General features: G+C 34.3%; 1 protein-coding gene across 1 annotated transcript in view; it reads left to right on the forward strand.

Annotated features, from left to right (window-relative positions):
- Positions 1-25,603, forward strand: part of LOC140443373 (uncharacterized) — a 151,008-nt gene that overhangs the window by 26,672 nt on the left and 98,733 nt on the right. The window contains exons 2-3 of the mRNA XM_072534604.1: positions 12,734-12,901; positions 14,268-14,384. Coding sequence (XP_072390705.1) covers positions 12,734-12,901; positions 14,268-14,384 — 285 coding nt within the window. The remainder of the gene's footprint in view (positions 1-12,733; positions 12,902-14,267; positions 14,385-25,603) is intronic.

Here is a 25,603-nt window from a genome sequence, read left to right on the forward strand (position 1 = left end):
TAGTGCTTCTCAGTTTTCCAAATCCTGCCCATACTAACCTTATTCTTCTGGTAATTTCGGCAGTTTGATTTTCTTTGTTAACTTTTATTATCTGTCTCAGGTAGATGTATTCGCTTACTGTATCTAAATTTATGTCTTTTAACGTTATTTCTCTAATGTTCGGTATATTTATCATTATTTTTGTTTTTTCCAAGTTCATCTTAAGACCTACTTTTTCCGACGCTTGAAATAGTTGCGTCATCATGGTCTGTAGTTCTTCGAAACTTGTAGCGAATATTACAATGTCATCAGCGTATCTCAAATGACTCAGTTTTCTTCCATTAACATTTATTCCTTTATCTACCCAGTTAATGTCTTGGAACACGTCTTCCAGTCCAAGTGTGGAATTTGATATTTTAGGTGCCGGTGTTATGTTGGTGATGAGCCCTTGAAGGAACGTCAACCTCACCATTTTCTCAAGGAGCGCTACTTTTTAAGGGCAAAGAGGTTTCCACAGGCCTAGGCCATATACACCTGTGGTACGGAGAAACCCACTCTGATCTTTTTATAGACAATATCGCGTAAATATCTTTCCAATAGTAAATTCCAACAAAATAGTTTTAAATACTCAAAATATAAACTCAATATAATGATGATTATAATGCAATGGGTTTTAAGTAAACTTATTCATCAGTTTCAGTCCTCTTCAAATACGGTTGTGTCACTATGCCCATGCTTGAGTTGTTTAGACCACTCCTTCTACACTCACAGTTATGGATGCATTCGTCTTTCTGGCTTCAGCTACTGCACTGAGGCAGCTTTGTTGACTAGAAGTTTTCTACGAAGAGCGGCGTTGGCTTGCACTTTCCTAGACGGTGTATTTTTCCCATGCTTGTAGATAGCTGATACCGTGTCATATCCTGTTAAGGCGTATATTGCAAGGAGTACATCCTTCATAGGCTTAATGCCTGACTGAATGTCAGCAATAGTGAAGACTTTTTACAGCTGATTGCCTTTATTTGGTACCACCATTTTTATTTTCTTCTCTGAGGGTGCGTGGACAGTCAACAAAACAAGTAAGTCCGTATAATTATCAATAACACAATATTCAACATCTTTCTTAGCTTCATCAATAGCTGTTAAAACTATTAATAAGTCAGTGTCACCCGATGCTTGATGAACCACATGTGTGCAACCACATATTTGCAAGTGTACTGTAAGAAGTGAAATAAAGCCCATTTTGTTGTTAGGGTTAGCCAAAAATTTACTTTGGTTTATATTTGCATGGATCGAGTCTTCAACTTTTACTTCAATACTAGAACGTGCTCTGCGTAGGTGCTCATTATCTTTTCTATTTCCTTGGTGGTATCCATCAAATACAACAGTCGCTGTACCGCAATGAGTAATTACGTAGTCTGTGTATTGCTTGCAAAACTGTTTGAAGATAGCTGGACTTCGCGTTCGCCGAAGGAGCAACCTCCATCAATGATCTGACCTTTTCCCTAAATCTAGAGTACATGAAAATTCTTTTGTATCTGGTCTACATGATGATACTTAGCAAAACAATAACCATTGAAGATTTGCTTTCTTTACATATACACACACACATAGTTCCTATTGAATTTTTTTAAGTCCCTTATCGCCCCGTACTTTGTACACCATCCGATGTAAGAGAGTGTTTGGGTTTACACATACTGTGGTGGTGTTAATTGTCATGGACCTGGTTATAGAGGCTAGCGATTTAACAGCTAACTTTTTTTTCAAGTGTATCTCATTGAATGTTTTGTTTTCAATGTCTTTCAAAGCTGACTTTAAACGTTTATCACACTTCACGTTTTCATCTCCTATAACCCCTGTTGATATGGAAAAGAGTTCAGGTGTTTTAATATTTTAATATTTCGTACTTATTTAATTTTTTTACGGCTTACGTAAATTTTAACGGCATAGGATACATGTACACCCTCCGTAACTTTGGAACCATTTGTTTAAGAAGGATTATGCATAGGGCCTTTTTTTGTTTCAAATTATGGATGTCGGGGTTAGACCTTTTTTGGACCAATTTTGTACCATACTACGTTGCACAGCAAGTAGATTGTATCCGAAATAAGCTGAATTTTTCTGAGAATGTTAATTTTGGGACCCCAAAAAAGTTTGCTACTCCCATCCCCGGGCTTTCCCCTAAAAGTCCACTTCGTGGGGGGGAAAACAGAAAACATCCATTTCCCAAAAATCTGTACGTTGTAAAAGTCAACTTTTAAAATAAAATTTGTATCAACGTCGGTAAAAATTCGATATCTTTTGATCAGTGGGTCCTTTCAACAAAAATCAAAATGCGTTTTAAAAGTAAAGAGAGTAGATTTCATATTCAGTCTTTGTATTATCAAAGAATATAGACGCTTCTAAGCGTCTATATTCTTTGGTATTATGCTGCAAGTAAAGTCATATTCTATAAAGCTGTCAAATAAATAAACGTTGCGCGATATTTGTCATTTTTTCCGATTCTCATGAGATCAATCAAATCTTTCTTTCATTGACTGGTCACTATGGAATTTTAATTGTAATGCATAAAAACACTGAAATTAAACTTTCACATTACAAAGTTCTAAAACGTTTAAAACTACTTCTTTTCGATTTTACAGGTACATTTTTCAAAATGACACAACTTCAGCTACAAATTCCACCCAATGCTTCGTGAAAGCATTTTCCGTGACGTGCTATTTTTTGTAATTGAAAGATTAAATTCAATGTTTTTTAGGCATATTATAAATACCTCAAATTTGTTGCTGAAACTCAAAATCAAAATTTAATGTTCTAGGTTCTGAAAATTATGCTCTAATAATGGAAATTTTAAAGCTACCGGTTAACTGAAGTGATCAGAAATGAAGACATTTTATTGTTTTGATAAAAATTGTAAAAAATGGCAAAAATCGCGCAATGTTTGTTTATTTAACAGTTTAGTAGAAACTCGATAAAGAAGTTTGATGTTAGAAAACTGAGAGATCGCAATGTTCAACTAAAGGTGAGTGAAAGCCTCAATACCAAGGTGCTAAAATGCAGAAATACAGAAACTATAGAGGAAAGTCTGATTAACATACAAGAAACAGTGAGAGAAATAAAAAAACAACACCTGAAGAAAGGTACAGAGAAACGAAAATCGTGGATGACCAATGAAATACTGGAATTTATGGATCAGAGAGAATAAAACAAAGAAAATTTCCAAAAATATAAGAGAATACATACCATCGTCAGAAAAAAGATAAGAGAAGCCAAAGGGAAACAAAAAACAGAACAATGTCAAGAAATAGAGGAGTATCAGAGTCGATATGATAACTTCAATGTCCGTAGAAAGGTGAAGGAAATAGCTGGAAAGTTACAAAAACGCGACAGTGGAAAAATAACAGATGATAAAGGCAATCTTGCCATAACCAAAAAATATAAAAAGAAAGTATGGGAAGAATACTTGGAGAAACTTTTCCACTACCTTAGAAAATACTAGAACCCACCATTAAAGAACATTAAGATCCCGAAATTCCTGCAGAACTTCTGAAGCTATTAGATGTAGAACAAATAAAAATAATAACTGAAATATTTAATTAAATATACAAGGCAGAAAAAATACCAGTAGAGTAGCTTAAATCAGAGTTCGTACCATTGCCCAAAAAACCAGGAGCAAAAGTTTGTGAAGACTGTAGGACCATAAGCATAATCAGCCATTTGCTGAAGCTGTTTTTAAAAGTCATCCACAAAAGAATTTACCGGAAATGCGAGGAACAAATTGTGCCCATTCAGTTTGGATTTGTTAATGCCGTTGATACGAAGGAAGCTTTATTTAGCGTGCAGGTATTGTTTCAGAAATGTAGAAATGTCAGCTCTAATGTTTTTGCATGTCCGATTGACTACAAGAAGGCTTTCGATAGAGTCAGGCGTGAACAAATGATGAAAGTGTTGAAGAGGACAGGAATTGACGGAAGAGACCTAAAAATAATAGCTAACCTGTATTGAAATCAATCAGCGGTGCTCCAAATAGATGGAGAATATACAGATCAGGTCAAAATCTTAAGGGAAGTGAGACAGGGGTGCATAATTTCACCACTGATATTCAATCTGTACTCGGAGCACATTTTTGAAGAGGCTCTTAAAGATATTGATGAAGGCGTCTCTATAAATGGAGTCAAGCTCAACAACCTGCGGTATGCAGATGATACAATAGTGTTTTCCAATACCATAGAAGGGCTGCAAAACTTGAACAAAATATCGAAAACAAGTAGAATATATGGACTGGATATAAACACCAACAAAACCAAGCTAATAATCATCAGCAAGGAAAATATAACTGGAGCAAATCTGTATGTGAACCAAATGAGAATTGAACATGTCTCACAGTACAACTACAGGGAACTATAATCAATGAGTCGTGGAGCAATATCCAAGAGATTAAATGTCGTATCGGAAAAATGTGTACTCAGTACTTCTGTACGGAGTAGAAACGTGGACATTGAAGGCGGAAACTATATCAAAAGGCTTTTGAGCTATAGTTATACAGAAGGATTCTGAAGATACCATGGGCAGATAAAATCACCAATGAAGAAGTACTACGGGGGATGTGGACAGGCACCCTAAGAAAATATTGTTCTAAATATAATTAAACAGCAAAAGGTCCCATATTTAGGCCATATTTTTAGCGGCGACAAATATAATCTTTTAAAAACCATTTTAATGGGCAAAATTGAAGGTCGGAGAGTACCAGGTCGCAAACTGCACTCATGGTTCAGAGACATTAGAAACTGGTACTTGATATCAGTACAATAAGAAGAAGAAGAATCCCTACGCATGATCCAACCAGCATGAAAGCCTATACGCTGCCTATTGTACTGTATTGCCAGAAGAAGAACTATATATCAGTGAGTTTCCTTCAATGTGTCCGCAAATAATATAAAAGTTTTTCCATTGAGCTATTTTATTAAAATTTTAAATTTTATATATTCACCATCCAACTCCAGCATTAAAAAATACTCATTAATAATTAATTTATTCGTATTTGTTTCTAATATTTGTTTTACTTAATGTTTAAAAAAAGTTTAGTATAAATAGATCAACAATACATTATGGTATCTCATATAAAAATAGTTATATCCGGTTTTCCAAAATCTTTATTATTCGTAATTCTTTAAAGCGGAAATGATTCAACGTCGTTAATATAAATACAGTAGAATATTTCTCGGAAGAAATTATTCACCAAAATAAATTACTTACTGTAACTTTAGTCAACTCTAAACAAAAACGTTTTTTTTTTCTAAAAATAATGTCGCAATTCGTCCGAACTCTCTTCAAATTACAGAGTAACGGATTTTAATTTGGTGAGTAATGTTGGTTCGAATGATTGAATATCTCTCATCCTAAAGCATTTTAATAAACGAGTTAAAAGGGAGTCCCACTGAGTAGGTTAAAAATCAAGGACGGCTGTTATTATAGTAGATTAAATAATGTATCCAAGGTAATTTTCCTGTTGCTATAAATATATTGCTATAAATATATTGTTAAATATCCTTACCTATAAATTCATTACCCCATATTGTTTAATTGTAACTTTTTTTTTGGTAAATACATGTACATCTACCAGCCGGGTTACTAGTGGGACATAAATACAAAAAGTTCTAATATATTAGAACGTATATATACAGGGTGATCAAAATACCACGCTGTTTGATGTTAGGAGAGATACATAGAAACGTGTTTTAGAAAAATGAAGGACATTGGAGTAAAACTCTACACTTTAATTTACAGGATACGCCACCAAGTCAGAACAAATAAAAATTAATTTTTTAAAATAAAATTACCCCCATATAATTTTTATTAATTAAGTATTTAAATTTGAATATCTATCGTTTATTATTAAATTAGGTTGCAATCTTCTTTAAATCATAAATCGCTTATGCCTATTGGTAGAGTGATATGTGACGGGGAATTAAAAATCATTTTAGGACACCTAACTTTATTTCTTGTACTAAAAGCAACTTAATTTTTTGTGTAATTTGTAAGTTATTAAGTATAACAGTTACTAGAAAAATTTACAAATATTTAAGGGCGAGAAACTTTTTTTATAAGTTATTGAAATTGTTAACTAAACTAGCAACCAAAAGTTATTTAAATATAATAAAGAACGTTGAATCTTGTTAGTGTATTTTATCTTGTAATTATCATTATTGATTCTAACTATGTGTCAAGTCAAGTCAAGTTGTAGCCATGTAGGTAAACTCGATTTATGACTTGTATCTGATCTGAGTAAGAGATGATATCATCATCATCATTGGTGCTACAGCCCTATAAAAGAGCCTCGACCTTCCCAAGTCTATTACGCCAGTCAGTTCTATCCATTGCCAACTGTTGCCAGTTTGCTACGCCTATTTGTCTACCATCCTCATCTACACCATCCCTCCATCTGAGTTTTGGTCTACCCCTACTTCTACTTCCCACATGTTGTGACAAAAGGATTCTTCTAGGACGGTTGTTCTGCTGAGATCTTGCCAGATGTCCTGCCCATCTTAGTCTTCCTATTTTTATAAAGGATACTACGTCTTTACCACCAAATATATGTTTATATCTGTGATATATCTCGTAGTTGTACCTCCTTCTCCAAACACCATTTTCACCGATGCCACCAAATATTCTTCTCAGGATCCTTCGTTCAAATATAAGCAGGAGATTTTCATCTGCCTTGGAAATGGTCCATGTCTCCGACCCATATGTCAGCACTGGTTGTATAAGGGTTTTGTATATGGTTATTTTTCTTTTTTGGCTTAAGTTTCTGCTTCTCATATGTCTACTCAGTCCAAAATAGCATTTGTTTGCTAGGATTATTCTTCGCTTGATTTCTTCCGTCATGACGTTCTCCTTGGTGATCAGCGAGCCTAAGTATGTGAATTTGTCCACCACTTCAAAGGTAGAATTATCAACCGTGAATTGGTGGCCGATGTTTCTGGCTCTATTGTTGGGTGTTGACGCCATTATCTTAGTTTTATTTTCATTTACTTGCAGGCCCATATTTTTTGAGGCGTTTGACAAGGTGGTATACATTTCTTCTAGCTTGCGTGTTGTGCGGGCAACTAGATCAACATCATCTGCTTATGCCAAAATTTGGTATGATTTATTAAAAATGTTTCCTCTGCTGTCTATTTGGGCATCCCTGACCGCCTTTTCCAAAGCTATGTTGAAAAGGAGACACGCCAGCGCATCTCCCTGTCGCAGCCCAACATGCGTTTCAAATGCCTGTGATTGTTCGCCCTGTATTTCGACTTTGCAAACAACTTTACGCATTGTAGCCTTAACCAATCTTATCAGTTTATCGGGGATGTGGAATTCATCCATGGCTTCATACAATTTATTTCTTAGGACACTATCATAGGCCGATTTAAAATCTACGAAAAGATGGTATGTGTCGATATTGAATTCATTGGTTTTTTCCAGTATTTTCCTTAGCACAAAGATCTGGTCTGTTGTTGATCGATCAGGCCTAAAACCACTTTGATATTCGCCATGAAGCTCCTCTGAATATTCACTCAGGCGACCATATAAAATACTCGAAAATATTTTGTATGCTGTATTAAGGAGGGTTATTCCGCTATAGTTTCTACATTCTAATTCATCGCCCTTTTTGTGTAGCGGGCAAACGATCCCAATACACCACTCTTCTGGGATTTGTTCCTCATTCCAGGCTCTCAGTATGATTTTATATATATGGTTAGTCAGAGTAGCACCTCCACATTTGATAAATTCCGCGGGTATACCATCACTTCCTGGAGATTTATTATTTTTTAGGTGTTTTATTGCATCCCGTACTTCCTGAATTGATGGAGGCTCCAATGGTGTATTGTTGTTTGCTCCTGGGGGTGGTTGATTTGGATCTTCTACTTCGATAGTAAGCAGTTCTTTATACTGTTCCACCCACCTTTTCAAGAGATAATATAATATATACATATCTAGAAATCGAAATAGAAACAGAAATATGCTTTATTGTGAAAAATATCAATAACAATTTAAAATCTACTGAAATTAGATAAATCGTCAATATCAGAAAATAAAAGATAATAAAATACACAATCCATTGGAAAATTTATATTAAGATTAAATTAAGTTAAGAAACTCTTCTACTGAATAATATGGTCTTTCAGAAAGATAGACTTTTGTCATTTTACGGAACTCAAGGAAAGAAGTTGCAGACTGAAGTTGCAAAGGGAGATGGTTGTATAATTTTTTTGCCGAATATAATATATATTTTTTTACCAACTTAGTGGACGGGATCGGTAAATATACATCAAAGGTTGAATTTCTGGTATAGTAGTCATGGTTGGCCTTGCTGGAAAAACATGTTAAAATCCCGTGATTTTTGAAGTAGCTGCTGCAATGTGTTATTCTACCAGGCCAATTATTGCTCTTTTTTGTAATTTAAAAATAACGTCAGATTGGGCAGCTGTACTAGAACCCCAAAAAGGAAGGCCATATGAAGATGAGACTCGAACAAAGAAAACTATGTTATTTTGGAAGATGCTAAATTCATTTCCTTCGAAACAGATCTTATTGCATAGCAGGCTGAGGCTAGTTTCTTACTTAACAAATCGATATGAAGGGACCATTTAAGGTTGCTCTCTATAAAAATACCAAGAAATTTTACACAATCAACGATACTGATCTGGCTGTTATTAAGAAGCGAGGGTTAAAGAGCTTTTTTATATGATAATGCTATCTTATCCAAGTTAAAACAGAGTAAATTAGAGTCGGACCAGGTTTTTATTTTAAGTAGATTAGAAGTTATAGTTGCATGAAAAGTTGCAATATTAGAGTTGCTCCAGGTGATACTGATACCATCAGTAAAAAGAAACATTTGTCCATAGATTTTTAAGTTAGTTATGCCATTTATAAAAATAAGGAAAAGTAAAGGACCCAATACCGAATGTTGTGGTACCCCACATACAATGCCTTTGTACCTAGAGTCAGTATCATTTGCTTTAACTAGTTGTTTCCTATTCCCCAAGTACGATTGGAACCAATTCAAAGAAATACCACGAATTCTGTAGAAATTTAGTTTTTTTATCAAAATGTCGTGATTTACACAATCAAAAGCTTTGGCATAGTGACAAAGAACAGTGGCAGTGTAAAGATCATTGTTTAGTGCTTGATACACATCATGTAGTACAGAAAACATAGCATCATTGTTACATTTATTAGATAAAAAAGCCGAACTGACTTTGTGATAAAATGTTGTTTTCAACGTAAAAGGAAGTACGTCGGGCTTTTATAAGTCTCTTAAAAATTTAGGATAGGACCGGTAGTAAGGCAATAGGTCTATAGTTGCAGACATTCGATTTTTCACCACCCTTATAAAGAGGAATAATACTGACTGTCTTTAGGTACTCTGGAAATGTACCTTTTTTAAAGGAATCATTAGTGAGATCAGGACTTCGAGCACATTTTTTGGGAGATTTAAGAACATTTTATAAATAGTTTATCAGTACTACTAACTATTCAGAGCAGCAGCATCTAAGATCAGAATAGCCATGATGATTGCCAACCTCCGTCGCGGAGATGGCACGTGAAGAAGAAGATCAGTACTACAGGACGATTTGCTTTTGATACTATTGATTGTTTGGATCAGTTTAGATTTATCAATGGTCTTATAAAGAATGAATTCCAGACCTTTTTTAAATTGGGGAGGTAGGAAATAGAATCTTGTTGCGGCAAAATAGTTGATGGTATATTTTTACTAACATTAACGAAGTATTCCTTTAGATTTTCAGGGTTTGGATGTTTGAGCTGTGTTTTTAGGTTTTATAAACGCGTTGTTTATTGTTACACTTGGGTTTCAATTGATATTATCTTATACTGCGTTTCAAACGTTAGAATCAGTGTGATTGTCTATTGCAAGTGCGTTTGCCATATTTCGCCAATTCTGTGAATTATCATAAATAAAGCCTCCGTTTGTATTCTACAAAGGTTAGCAGCGATAATTCTCTACAAGTACCTGCCTAATACTTTCATTTGCTTCTTTTCCTCAGCAGTCCTCAAACAATTAATAATTTGCTGATAGTACTGTATAATTATTTTTGACGTGACAACGTCTTAAATTAGGTTGTGGCTCGGAGTCACTCATGAAAAAGTGTAACGCCCGCTCACGTCTGTTACGATGAGTCACCGAACGAGAGAGAGGCCCGCCGGACCGGCGAATGCCTTGCGTCTCTCTCCCACTCAAACATGATCGGTCCGCTGCGCGCGCAGCACTAGAGAATTAGGCGCGTTGAATCGGTGCGTGCTTGTGTCTCTGTCTTTCTCGAGCGTTCTTGGCGTTGGAAAACCGAGAAAGCGTCATAATACAAGTTCACACGTGTGGTTAAAGTATCGTCAGCTGTGTCTGTAGTGAAAATGTGGAGTGCTTAGATTCGTCATTTACAACCACTACAACAATAAAGGTAAATAATTGTACACTAATATTTCATTATCGTAAACTATGATTGATTGATTAATTGTTAGATTGACACAAAAGTTGAGAAACTGAGTTTATAGGTTATGTCATACTATTGACAAATAATGTTGATAGTGTTAAGTAAATTATTAGTTTAAATCACTCTGCAATCAATCGTAATTCAGTCGATTGAGAAGAAACAGCGCGTTTCAACTGCAAACAACTATTGTGCAATTTAATAATATTCATATCAATAAATATTCTACCGAGAAAAAGACGTTGTCACGTAAAATCTTCGCCCGTAAAACCGACTTTACAGGCAACCTATTTTTTTCTTTCAATTCACGTGTGAACGGTCAACAAAAAAATATGTTAATAAAAATCATCTATATTGTTGAAGTTTCAGACTATTTTATGCTAGGTTATTTTGAAAACCATAATCCAAGATGTAAAAATCTTAACCATACAAAAATGTTTTATTAAACACCCCTTGCGAGGTTGAATTATTGTTTTGAAAATTGACTAATAAAAAAAAAGCACAAAACACTATAAATGTTGTTTATTTATACGGAGCTAATATAAAAATATGTACGGAAGTTGTTTGTTGCATTTGTTTTAGAATATAATGGGGAAATATTAACTATTTTTAACAAATAAAAGTAAAGGGTAAATAAGATGATATTTTTAATTATAAATTAAACATAATAATTTAGTTATTATTTATACTAAGTATATCGATTGTAATTTGCCCTATAACTGTTGACAACTTCTAACAGTTCTGATTTTAAATAATTCTCTTCAAAAAAAATAGAAGTTATATTTTTATTTCTTCTTTATTAAAAGCAATGTTAGGAACTTTCTCCAATTTCCTGCTCTGATAAGGAGCAATATTCATCACCACAACTGTTTTTTTCTGGCAAATTAAGAATTAGGTTATGTTTGAACCAATTTTCAAAGAGTGAACAATCCATTTCGTTGTGGTAATTTTGGGCGTTTTTCTTTGCCAGAAAAGTTAGTTCTGCTCCATTAACTAAGCTATAGGTAGGAAGACAAAACGAGGACCATGAGGTGCAGGAGCTTTTAAGCCTGTAGTCAGGCCACGAACAAATTCATCTCTATGCTATTTAATGGACGTGTCTACCCATCCTTTTGATACGCTGTGGCCTACGTTTACCCATGACTCATCTAAATAGACGATATTGTAGCCTTCTTCGCAGTATCGACGAATGAATCGTAGGTAACGACGACACCATGAACTTATCTCTGTTTTTCAATTAAAATCGACTTTCTACAGCGTTTTTCAAACTTCATATCGCACAACAAACAATATAGTGTGCTTCTTAAACAATTGAGCAAATGCTCCGCAGCGCAGCGTTTACTGTAGCCAAAACCAAAACAGAATTGATTGTCGGTGGTCTATTTTCTCGAAAGAATGGGTGCACTATTCTACGGATAACGCTCTTTTCTGTCTCATCGTATTTATTTTCACGAAATGATAGAATTTTACCGATTTCGGGCTTTTTCTTCGGTTGTTGGAGACCAGCAGGTGATGCATACTCCTGGCACACTTTGTAAATACTTCCTTCAGAAAAACCACTCATTTTGAACACAAGCGTTATTATATTTGATAATGAATCATTACCACGGCGATCCAAATGAGTTAGTAAGATTAATGATTATCTGCTTTTCTGAAACACTGAAATGTAGCCCGCGTTTCCGTGGAACAACTACGTGCGCGATTACTAAATATATCCAAACTCTTAAAAAATAACACTTTAAAGTTACTACAATTCTATTGATTTTAACACTAATCCGATCATTATGGGAAACGTTATTAAATATGTTTTCTATTCCTAATAACTAATTATGAACCTATTAAACCCTATTATCCATTATGGCAGTCATTAAAAAGAAATTGTTTACTATTAATTAATTACTAAAATTGCATTTCTTCTAATATAAACTAAAAATCTAATTTTGTGACGAAATTGTTGGGAATCTTTGATTGTATGTTGATCGTACGGCAGCTGTCGTGAAGAGCGGCAACGTTGTCAAGAAAATTCTCATTTAGTTTGCATGACCCTATGGTTCATCCACCAATTTTTAATCCACAATATCCAATAATGGTATGAAAAGAAAATTAAAATGATAAAAATCTCTTAATTATTATTTTGTGTTGATGTCAAGTAATGCGACGCTATGGTATACAACAACGATAATGTTATTTAAAGCACTAAATCAATTTTTTAAACTATCACTATATAATTTAAATTATGTTAATAACTACTGACTTTTTTACAGATCCTTTCGAATGGACCACCACCCACATAAAGTCATGGTTAGAATGGTGTACTAGGAAATTTTCTTTACATCCGAAACCAGACCCACAAAGGTTTCCCGGAACTGGTCCCGAAGTCTGTGATTTAAGTAGAAGTGAGTTCGAAGACAGGGCTGCTAGTTCAAGATCAGGTAGGGTACCGGTTTTTTCACCTGTTAAATATATCTTTTAAGTGGCATAAATTTCTTCTTTCATCATAAAGCGGTAACTTATATTATATGTTCCTATTTAAAGGGGTTTAATGGGCCAGCGAAAGGTTAATAAAGTTATTCACAATTTTATGGACTCATTCTTTTCCATAATAGTTGTCTTTTAAGTTTTTACTTGTCTTTTAATATTTTCTGATTTATTTAATAAAATAAATACCCTATAGTCCAGTCGTTGGACGATTTGTATAAGATTTGATCTCTAAAAGGACGAATTAGCTGAATGTTGTTCAGAATATCAACTTTGGAACCCCAAAAATATGCAAAGAAGTTTGCCCCTCCTGTCCCTGTGCTTCCCCCTAAAACCCCCACTCGCAGGGAGAGAAAACGGAAAACATCGATTTACCAAGAATCTCTATACCGTAGAAAAAAATGTTTTCAACAAGAAATGTAGCTGAGATAATTTTGAACAAATATCTGTATTAGCAATTTTTGTGTAGAATGAACTGTTCTCTCAGAAACAACGCTTGCAGCAACCAGCGATTTTAAATGTGTCACGCGCGCAAAATCAAGTTTTTAAATAAAATTTGTATGAACTCCACGGTAAAAATTCGATATCTTTTGATCAGCGTGTCCTATCGGTAAAAATCAAAATGCGTTTTAAAGGTGAAGATGAAGAGTGCAGCTTTTGTTAGTATTTTTTGAATTTTGCGTTAAAAAAAAGTCGATGTCCATAAAGCTGTTAAATAAACAAGAGATCAATACAATTTATCATGTCCATTGACCGAGCACTGTCGAATTTCTATTGTTAGAGCATAATCTTCAAAACCTATAATAAAATTTCAATTTTGAGTTTTGACAACAGATATAAGGTATTTGAAATATGCCTAAGAAACGCTGAATTTAAACTTATACATTACAAGCCATTTCACATCACGGAAAATGCTTCCATGAAAACGAAATTAGGTAGAATTTATAGCTAAAGTTATGTTGTTCTGAAAAGCATACTTGTGCAGTCAGAAAAAAAGCAGTTTTAAATATTTTAGATCGTTTGTAATGTAAATGTTTAAATTTAGCCTTTTTAGACATATTTCAATCGAATTTTCATCGAAATCGAGTTTCTAAAAACAGGGTGTTCACAAATGAAACGCCATTCTTTTTAAACTTCAAACCACTGTAGGTCAATAATTTTAAATCAACTAACTTCCCTGTATTCTATAATGTTAATGAAAAACTTACTCTTTCAAATGGTATTACTGTTCGATATACTAAAGTTAATATTTTTGGAAATAATTGTGGTAAACCTATCAATATATTTTAAATATTAAGATTAAATTTATTTTTTTTGCAGGAAAAATTCTTGCCAAATATATAGCACACCTTCGTCATAGTGTAACGGGTCGAGCTAGCAGTCCATTAAATGTGGAATGTAAAGAATTTGAAGACGATACGGATGAAGACGAACAAGGTAGGAATTTTGGCATTATTAATTTCAAAATCTAAATGATCAATCATGAGAAATGGAACGTGGTCGAATCAATATAATTTTTACAATATGTATTATTGCTATATATATATATATATATATATATATATATATATATATATATATATATATATATATATATATATATATATATATATATATATATATATATATATATATATATATATCTTCTTCTTCAAGTGCCATCTCCGCGGTCGGCAATCATTCGCTATTCGGTGGTCATAGCTATTCGGACTTTTGAGACGGCTGCTCTGAAAAGTTAATTTGACGTACATCCGTACCACTCTCTCAGGTTGCGCAGCCATGACATTCTACGCCTCCCTATGCTTCTCTTTCCTTGGATCTTTCCCTGCATAATCAGTTGGAGCAAGGTGTATTTGTCTCCACATGTAATATGTCCGAAATATTCCAATTTTCTTATTTTAATTGTATTTAAAATTTCTATTTCTTTATTCATTCTTCTCAGAACCTTTTTTTTATCAACTGTTCTGTCCACGATATTTTCAGAATTCTTCTATACACCCACAGCTCGAATGATTCCAGTTTTTTTATTGATATCGCATTCAAGGTCCAAGATTTCATTTCATAAAACAGAGTGGAAAATATATAGCATCTCGCCAACCTAACTCTTAGTTCTAATTTTAAATCCCTTGTACATAGCACTCTTCTCATTTTGTTGAAATTTGCTCTAGCCTTTTCTATTCTGATTTCGATCTCCTAAATATAATCATTTGTGGAGTTAATCATTGTTCCCAGATATGCATATTTGTCCATTTGTTCGACGTTGTTTCCGTTTATTAGAAGATTCTCGTTATTTCTTTGAGTTTTAGATATTCTCATAAATTTCGTCTTGTTGACGTTCATTGTTAGACCGTACTCTTTTCCATACTCCGGCTATTCTGGTCACCAGTCTCTGAAGATCTTCAATATTTTCGGCTAAATCACAGTGTCGTCCGCATATCTAATGTTATTAATAAGAACTCCATTTACCTTTTTGCTTACTACTCTACTACTAGTTTGCTACTTCCACGTACTTTTGCTCGCTGTTTATAGTATAAATTTGATATGATCCTGAGGTCGTTGTAGTCAATCTTCTTTGATTTCAGGACATTCATTAATTGTTCATGTCGTACTTTATCGAATGCTTTATTATAGTCAATAAAACATGCGTATATATCTTGATTGACGTCCAGGCATCTTTGTATCAGTATACAGTATACAGAGGTTATACTTTAGAAAAATTCTAAAATTCTAAAGACTAAAGTTTAACGAAGTTGTGAGATTGATAACGCCAGTAATGCTGTAAAATATGAGAGAATAATTTTTTGAGCACTTAGGAATTTGAGAACTGGTTCAAAAAATCTCGTATTAATGATTTTTAGAGTAAATAATAGTTTTCATTTTAGAATCAGATTTCTATTTAGAATTATTTTTTAGTTTATATATAAACTATTTTTTGTTAGTTTATATATAAACTAGTTTGTTATTTGGTTTAGCCGAATGGCAATTAAAAGTTGGTACAGTTGAAGAAATATTTGGCAAATTAAGGTGATGTAATATTTTACGATTCATGTTTAAATTCTAGTGCATGAGGCATATATATTTTTTAAGCCCTTTTCTCTATTCGGCTTGCCAAATATAGGCCTCTCCTAATTCTCGCCATTCATCTCTGTTATTTGTAAGACGTTTCCAAATTGGCCCTGCAGTTCTTTTAATATCTTCGCTCCATCGCATTTGCGGTCTTCCTCGTGGTCTTTTGGCTTCATATGGCCGTCAATTCCCGATTTCTTTATTCCTTTATTCCATCGGCCATCCGTAAGATCTTGTCCAGCCCATTTCCATTTCAGTTTAGCTGCCAGTTCGACAGCATCTTTTACTTTTGTTCTATTACGAATGTCTTCATCGGTTTTATGGTGTTTGAGTAAGATACCCAGCATCTGTCCTTCCATAGCTCTCTGAGTTTTTCTGATCTTCTCCATGTTTATTTTAGTGAATGTCCAGGTTTGCGCTCCATATGTAAGTACAGGTAGAATACAGGAATTAAATACTTTGGTTCGCAGTCTTTGAGGTATATTTTTATTTTTAAGTATGTATGAGAGTCTTCCGAATGCTGCCCATCACATTTTTACAAGTCTGCTTATTATAAGTAGATGTGGCACATACACTGCACATAATTAAAAATAAATGCGGTTTCATAAATTTTCATTTTCTAACCTTTATAATAGCATAACGGTGACCTTGCCAAAAGAACGAGTGAATGGTGCAATATTGTAAGATGTATATTCATTTCTTGGAATTTTAACCCTGTATATATTGTCTGTCGCTATCTTATTAATTGTGTCTTTATATAAATTGCATCTATTATCATTTTTTGTTCGTCGGGAAGAACTAATTTCTAATATCTGAGTAGTAAGAAAGCATTATTAACACACTAGGCGTGTAAAAGGGAGATTTATGACCGTCTGCATTCTGTACAAATAAAAAACCGAGTTCTCTAACAGTTATTTGGCGCTTAAAAGACTTCAATTCATCGGAAAACCCACAACTTTTTAATTCCAGCGACGAACAAATGCCAAGTCGAACTAAGCCACCTTGACTATTCTCGGAAATGTTTGCACTGGAAGCCCGCACAGTGTTTTGTTGTTTTATTGCCGGGAAAGATAAATTTAATCTTGATATGGTGGTACATTTAAATTTATGGGAAAGTTAAAACGTTTGTTTAATAGTAATGCAAGTATACCTATTAGGTCAAATTAACATTTTTACATTATTTTATGAAGTGTCAAAAATAGTTTTTCTAATCATTGTGTTTCATTCTCTTACTTCGGGTTTCCTTAATTCATAATTTTTTAGGCTTATTTCAAGCAAGACTTGTTTAAAAAGGATCATAATGTACAATAAACGAAGTAAACAAAAATACTTTATTAAGAAACACATTTATACTGTTAATACTGCTATTAGATCTCAGTTGATTCTGATATCTAACGTGTACCTCCTTTGGTAACCTGTCTGTGTCTAAAATCCTTCTAATCTATTTTATCTAGTCTTTACCAAGTTAGCAACTTTAACAGCAATTCTATTATTTAATGTATGCAATCTATTCACTATCACCTTTTTCATCTTGATGGTATTGTAACACTTCTTTTTAATCAGTTTTATTTATAAAAACTCAATTACTAGTCTCCTTGAATTGTTAGCTTCCTGTTTATATACATTTTCTGACGTTCCAACCCTTACTAGATATTTCGGGATATTTCGATGACATCTAGAACATTCTAGACTTTTAATACTTCTTCTTTTTCGCCAAGGGACTTTTTTATATGGAATTAACCTTACGGAACTTTCGTAACACTGTTCCTTCCTTTATAGTTACTTTCCTCGAATAAGTAGTCTATCAGGGACCGACTGAAACTCGGTTTACTTCTAGTCGAAAACTAGATGCGATAGATTAGATCGTATATTTTCTGCAGGACGACGTACGGGCACTCCCAGTTTCGTTGAAGTTTCGGTATAGTCCTTTTCTACGTTTGGGATTGTATTACCATACCAGGTCACCGCGAAAGTTGTCCCGGTAACATGCATGTCGAGCCAGGCCTGGGCTTTATCATTTTGAAGCTTCAAACTTTTAAGAGCAAATTCGTAGACTTTTTTCTATTTTTATTTTAAATTTTAGATTGATATCAGGGATGAACGTTCTTCCTTGCAGGATGATAATCTTGCAAAATAAAATCTTGTGAAAGCTTTATAGCAGGATAGAGGAATTAAGCTATCCTAATCTTTTTGATTATCAGCGACGAACATTGAAAGGTATTGCCAAACAGTTTTATTATGTCTTTCAACCATTCCGTCTGGTTTCAGAAAGTCTGATATAAAGTTCTTGCAACACACTCTTCATGTGTGATTTTGGCAGTACCAATTGTTGAACTGTACGTACTCCATCGAGACTTTCCCACTTCCGATATAATAAACCATTCGAAAGATATAGAGATTCCCATTGAGCCCAGTATGCCATTATAGTTTCACTATATTTGATTATTTCCTACCAAATACGAAATTTTCCTACACAATTTTTGAGCCATTCTAGTATGACTTTTAAGTCATTATCTTTCTTTTGACCCTTTTTAAGGTTCTCCAGAGAAGTCTAATCGTTATCTTCTTCCTGTTTAACTATAGTCATACTTCTTTGGTTACATTTTCTTTGTCTTTAAGCTTACACTAGCTTTGAACTTGTAATTCATCCAAAGGATCTGAAATTCTTGTAATTGTTCATTCAACATAATCTTCTCCTTCACCAATTTCTCGCATTTGTATCCCAGATTGGACCGTGTAGTTGCAATATTTCGAGTTATCTTACACTTCTTTTGCAAAATTGACACTTATTCTTTTAACTTTTATATTTTATTTTTACTAATCGCTTATGGCTTCTTCAAATGAGCAATTTCTGATTCCACGATTCAGAAAAACTGAACGTTATTAACATTTTCGTATTAAAAATTATTCACAAATTAATCGCCATTAAAAATCATTTCTTAAAATGTCAAAACTGATCTAACTGAATTTCAACAGATTCTGACTTCCTACTAAACTTAATGGTCAGAAGAGCTAACAATACATATATATTACAAGTACAAGTAAACTTGTAACAATAACAATGCTATGCCATTAGATTAGAAATAAATGTTAGATTTATAAATTTATCTCTCAGGGTTATTCGTGCATCATATCTTACTTTTGTATTACATTTAGATTTATAGAAGCCAATTAGAAATAAAAACCCAAATATAAAAAAATAATTTATTGACATATGAAAAAAAAAAAAAGAACCACACTTAGGGTCAATATACGAATTAGCCTCAAAAGAAAAGTATTTGACCAATCCTATTACCGGTCATGACCTATGGGGCGGAAACTATGACTCTAACCAAGACTTCTTCTTCTTCTTATAGTGCCGTGCACCTATAGTGCGTTGGCGAATTATCTTAAGGCCAGACGTCTGTCTTTTGCGGCATGCAAAAGATCGCCAGTGTTATTTATGCCTGTCCAGTTCTTTATGTTCCGTATTTACGACATTTGTTTGCGACCTACTCCCCTCTTGCCTTCAGTCTTTCCCTGGATGAATAGTTGAGGAATTGCGTATTTTTTCCTCTCAGAATATGGCCGAGGTATCCAATTTTTCGTACCTTGATCAAATTGAGTAGTTCTCTCTCAGTACTTGCCTTTCTTAAGACTTCCTCGTTTCTGACCGTATCTGTCCATGGAACATTCTTCGCAACGTCCACATTTCGAAGGCCTTCAACTTATTAATGGAAGGTACTCTTAGCGTCCATGTTTCCATGCCGTATAACAATATGGATCATACATAGCATTTAACCATCCTGTAGCGGAGATTGAAGGAAAGATTGCGGTTACATAGTACCGGTTTAAATTTGATAAAAGCTTGTCTTGCTTGTTCGGTGCGGCATTTTATTTCTTGTTGAGGATCCCATTGGTCATTCATCATCATTCCCAAGTATTTAAATGTTTTCACTTGATCGATTGGAGCATTATCTACTTGCAGATGTATTCTTAAAAGTGCGTTTTTTTTTATTGCCATGCATTTAGTTTTTCCAGCATTTATCTTCAAGCCATATATTTTTCCTACGGTGTTTATTTTATTTAACATCAACTGCATATCATGTTCGTTGTCTGTTATTATCGCGGTGTCGTCGGCGTAACGAATGTTATTTATCGGGAACCCGTTTACCTTTATTCCACACTCAGAGCCTTCCAGTGCCTCTGCAAAAATGTTCTCCACATAGAGATTAAAGAGCATAGGAGACAAAATACACTCCTGTCGCACCCCTCTTAAAATTTCAAATTCTTATGTGTTGGTTGATTTGTTTAGTCTCACTCGTGCTTTTTGATTCCAATAGAGATTCTGGATAACTCTTATATCTTTCTCGTCAATGTTAGCGTTGTGTAGCATATTTATCATTGCGTTATGTTTTACGGTGTCAAACGCTTGTTCATAATCGAGGAATATTATGACTATATCCTTTTGTTGATCCATGCAGTTTTGTACAAGCGTATTCAAGCAGAAAGCTGCTTCACGTGTACTCAGTCCGCTCTTGAAACCAAATTGTGTCTCACTGCTTAGATCTTCCAGTTTTCTGAACATTCTTGTGTGAAGAATGCGAAGAAACATCTTAAGCAAATGGCTTATTAAACTTATCAGTCTGTGGTCTTTGCATTTTGTCGCTCTTTGTGATTTAGGGATCATTACAAAGGTTGAATAAAGCCAATCCGTTGGAATGTGGCCGGTGTTATTTATGGCATAGAAAATTGTTACCAGCATGTCGATGTTATCATCTTCCAACAGTTTTATGGCTTCCGTAGTAATTCCATCCGGTCAAGAGGCCTTGCCTAGTTTTGCTACTTTTATAGCGTACTTCGCCTCGGCGCGAATAATGGGAGGGCTGGATAAATTTTCCGTGGGTAAGTTAGTAGTTGGCAGATTCGGTCTATTATCTGCAAAGAGGGACGAAGCATAGTTTGCCCAGATTTTAGCTAGTTCTTCCTGGGTATGAACGTAGTTTCCTTGATCATTCAGGCGAGTCTCATCATGTTTCTTGTATATACTCGAAATTTCTTTGACCGTTTTATGTAGTCCAAAGCTGTCTCCCTTTTCTTGTAGTGATTCCAATTCTTCACAGCGTTCTTTCATCCAGCTTTCCTTTGCGTTTTTAATTATTGCCCTTATCGTAGGTTGGATTTCCTTGTATTCTTGTTGATTCTGATGTATTTTGTACTGTCTTCGTTGCTCTATTAGATCAAGTATCTCTTCCGTCATCCACTCGTTTTTGTGATTTCTTTTTATTTTACTTGCGACTACTTCGTCAGGCTCGACTATAGCTATTTTTATTTTCTCACAGGTTTCCTCTATGCAATTTCCTTGTATGTTTCTCAAGTTCTCGTTGATGTGCTTACTGTATGTAGATCTAAGCTCTTCATCTCTCATTAATTCTCTAGTGTTTATGTATTTTTTATTTGATGGCTTTTTAACCTTTGCCAATCGAAGACTTACATGCGCGATTAGGGGGTTGTGGTCAGACAAAATGTCAGCACCAGGGTAAGCGGCCACTCTTTTTATATAGTTGCGGAATCTTTTGTTTATCAAGATGTAATCAATTTGATTTCGTATCATATGATCTGGACGATCTCCTGGTGCTCGCCATGTATACAATCTTCTTGGTGGGAGTTTATACCACGTATTGGATATGACGAAATTGTGGTCATTACAAAATTCAATTAGTAACTCTCCTCGCTCATTTTTGTTACCCAGACCAAAATCACCGACCGCATTACCATATCTACCCCTACCGACTTTGGCATTAAAATCGCCCAATATGATGTTGATATCGTTTTTCTTTGTGACCTTTAATGCTTCCTTTATGTCTTTATAGAACTCTAAAACTTCAGTTTCCGGTTTATCAGATGTGGGAGCGTAAACTTGGATTAGATTTATATTAATAGGTTGACCGGCTAACTTCACTATGATTACTCTGTTTGAAACGGGAATGTAATCTATAACAGACATCGCAATTCTATTATCAAGCACTATTGCAACTCCATGCCTGTGGTAATAATCTGTGGCGTCGCTACCGGAATAGTACACTGTGAAGTTGTCTTTGTGAGAAATACCTGAGCCAGACCACCTCAATTCACTTACACCCATTGTTTTCACTTCTAGGCGCCGCATTTCTTTGAGCAGGTCATGTAACTTTCCTGGAATGCACAAACTATTGACGTTCCATGTCCCTACTTTATGAATAACATCTTGAAGTCGAACCCGGGGGATTTTTAGCACCCTCGGACCATCTAAGGTCTGCCCAGGACTGATGGTCTTTGCTTCAATTTTGTCCGACATATCAGATAATTATTCCGGGGATATCCGTAGGGATCTTTAATGTAGTGGTTTCCCCTTACCTTCTACATCTTTATACCGTTGGCCAAATAGCGAGACTGCATGACTCACGATGGACGAGCAAAATTACAAATTGGAGGCCAAGAGCCGACAAACGGAGTAGAGGAAGACCACCTACACGTTGGGCTGACGACATCAGGGGTGTCACCAAAAATTGGCAACAAAGAGCACAGAATCTTAAGGAATGGATGAGTTTAAGGGAGGCCTATGTCCAGTAGTGGACGTGATAAATGAAGGCTGAATGATGATGATGATAATAATGATGATGATGAAAAAAAAACAGAAATATTAGGAACGAAGCAAAATTCACATTAAATAAAGTAGTGCTTTTTACAAACAAAATTTATATTCGTAATAATTATTATCTGATCTACCAACTGACATTTCAACCTACTGAGTCAATCATATTTTGTTCTTGAACGATACGTTTAATTAATAATATTAATAATACTATTTATATAGTAATATAATAATAATACGATTAATTTTTTCGCAAAATTGCCAAAAAAATTGGTTGCTGTAATTTTAAGATAAAACTTAATAAGCAAAATAATTTAAAGCTTTGTGTTAGTTTAAATTTAAACTCCAGGTGCCACCTAGGAAAGAAATATGAACTGCCAACTGACATTTCAACCTACTGAGTTAACCATATTTTGTTCTTAAAACAAACGACACGGTTAATTAATAATAATAATAATATTAATTACATGAATAATTATTAATACCATTAATTTTTTCTCAAATATTGGTTGATGTAATTATTTTAAGGTAAGATTGATTAAGCAAAATAATTTAAAGCGTTGTGTTAGTTTGTCTTTACTTGGTTTACATGAAAAATATTATTATTTTAAAAATTTCGTTTTTAAAATAAAAGCGACGAGATACGATTGCAATAAGTCAGAAAAAATGAAGTGGAGTGACTGTAGATAGCAATTGATTGGATCCCCCGTGGCATGGAGACGAGCAAAATCACTGTATTTTAAATAATTATCATAATAATAAATTCTCAAACCCCCATAATAAACTATTAGTAATGCTTTCCTTGTTAAAAAAAAAAAGTAGACGTTTACACAGAAAACTGCCTTTGTTACCAAATCAAAGACTTTAGTCCTTTAATATGAATAGTTCCTTTCAACATAAAATAAAAATCAACTTTCCGATGAAAACAGTTTCTGCCCTTCGATCTTTAAATTAACCTTACCTTTAAGTTCTAAATTTTTTTTCTTAAATTACATACTTCTTCTTGAAAATTTTTTTGATCTTTTCGGATTTCTTTAACGTTTAGTTTTGATATCATTTCTTTCCCTGTTTGATTCTCACACCCTTTCTTAATAGTGGACATAAACAACCTTTTTCATTTTATGATAGGATTATCATTCTGTTCTGCTCCATCATCATTCCGTTTTCCATCTTCAGTGAATGATTTTTCACTTCCAATTTGAGTTAGTTTTTTCTTACGAGACATATTGTTAGATATAATATATAGATCTTCTTCCTTATTCAAATAGGGATTTTGCTCCTTAAAATTAATATTTAAGAATATCACCTTCTCACCTACACGATCTACACGCTTATGTATTGGTTTGATTCATTACCACTTTTATGCACGCGTTTATCGTCGCCTGTTGCGTAGCGACAAAAAACGCGGTTTTTGCAGATGAAACAAAATAAACCTTTTGTTAGTTTTTTTTTGTCGCGTGTCGCTTTCAGATAAAATTTGTTAAATAGATCAGTGACCACCGTACCGTGTAATAAGGAAGTGTGTTTTGATAAAAAATGGATCAGTGTGTTACATACTTGGTAGGTATACACATATATAATCGTTCAACTAATAAATAATGCAAGTATCCTCAGGGGCATTTACACTACATGAAGAATTAAAACAACGTTTTTCTGTAATCATCTGATGATGAATCTCACAAATATAGTTGTTTTTCAATTTCGTATATACATAGTTCACCTTCGAAGTGATCCATAGCAACAATTCAGGTCTTAACACATCGATACCAGTCTGCAGACTAGAAAAATAAGTTACTATCGAAGCATCAGTGACAATAAACACGTTGTATAAAAGCACCAATTTAATTCAAGGCACTTATAAAACATATAAGAAGAACACATATAAGACAATTCCTTTTTAAAGAACGCCGCGATTTTTGTTGCTACGCTACAGGCGGCGATAAACGCTTGTATAAAAATGGCCAAATAGTCCAGTCGTCAGAGATTTGACCCCCAAAAATCATACTAACAAGCTGAATTTTGCCAAGAATATCAATTTTGGAACCCCAAATATAATGTAAAAAAATTTACCAGTTTTACCCCCGAGCCTCCTCCTAAACCCCCCTCGTAGAGGGGTAAAAACTCAAAAAAATCGATTTACAAAGCACCTAAACGCCGTAGAAAAAATGTTTCAAATAAAAAATGTATCTGAGATGATTTTGAACAAAAATGTTATTGAAAAGCAAATCTTCAATACTTACAATATCTTGTTCAACAGAAAATAAATTAGATCTATGATATTGTAATCTTTCGCGGATCATGGACAAACTGGCTCTATGTAGAATGTTTTCCAACCTTCTGCTTGAATATGCTGGACGTAACTTCAAGCCCTTTGGTATTAGGTTGTTGTCTCTACATCTTCGTAAAAATTTGATTGAATTTTGACAATGTGCCAGTTTCTTGTATAGAATTTCCAATCTCCGAAAATTTTGAATAACGCTGGGCCCATAACGGTTTCTTAATCTTGTTCTGAAGCTATTTTCTTGTGGCATTTTAAAGTAATTACTATTTAAATGGGAATAAGCCACAATTAAAGGTTAAAGTACGTTTATTGACGTTTCAATTTCCACTTCGGAAATCGTTCTGGATTTCTTGAAATCGATTTAAATTTCATCATTGTCCGACTGCTTTCCTCAGTATTCTCGTAGTGTTTTGTATCGCATTGTTACCGAGAACTTGAATTACCGGAAATTGTGTTCGCGTTGGGTTCCAAAAATGTTGACGGATTTGCACAAAACCCAACGTTTAGGCAGTGCGTTAACTTTCCTTGAGCGGTACCACAGTGAAGGTGAAGATTTTTTAGACCAAATTGTTACTGGTGACGAAACGTGGGTGGCCTACGTCACACCAGAATCGAAACAACAATCCATGGAATGGCGACATTCATCATCACCCAAAAGAGTGAAGTTTAAGCAAACAATTTCTGCCCGGAAAATCA

The sequence above is a fragment of the Diabrotica undecimpunctata genome, chromosome 6 (genome assembly GCF_040954645.1).
Source record: "Diabrotica undecimpunctata isolate CICGRU chromosome 6, icDiaUnde3, whole genome shotgun sequence".
Taxonomy (NCBI): domain Eukaryota; kingdom Metazoa; phylum Arthropoda; class Insecta; order Coleoptera; family Chrysomelidae; genus Diabrotica; species Diabrotica undecimpunctata.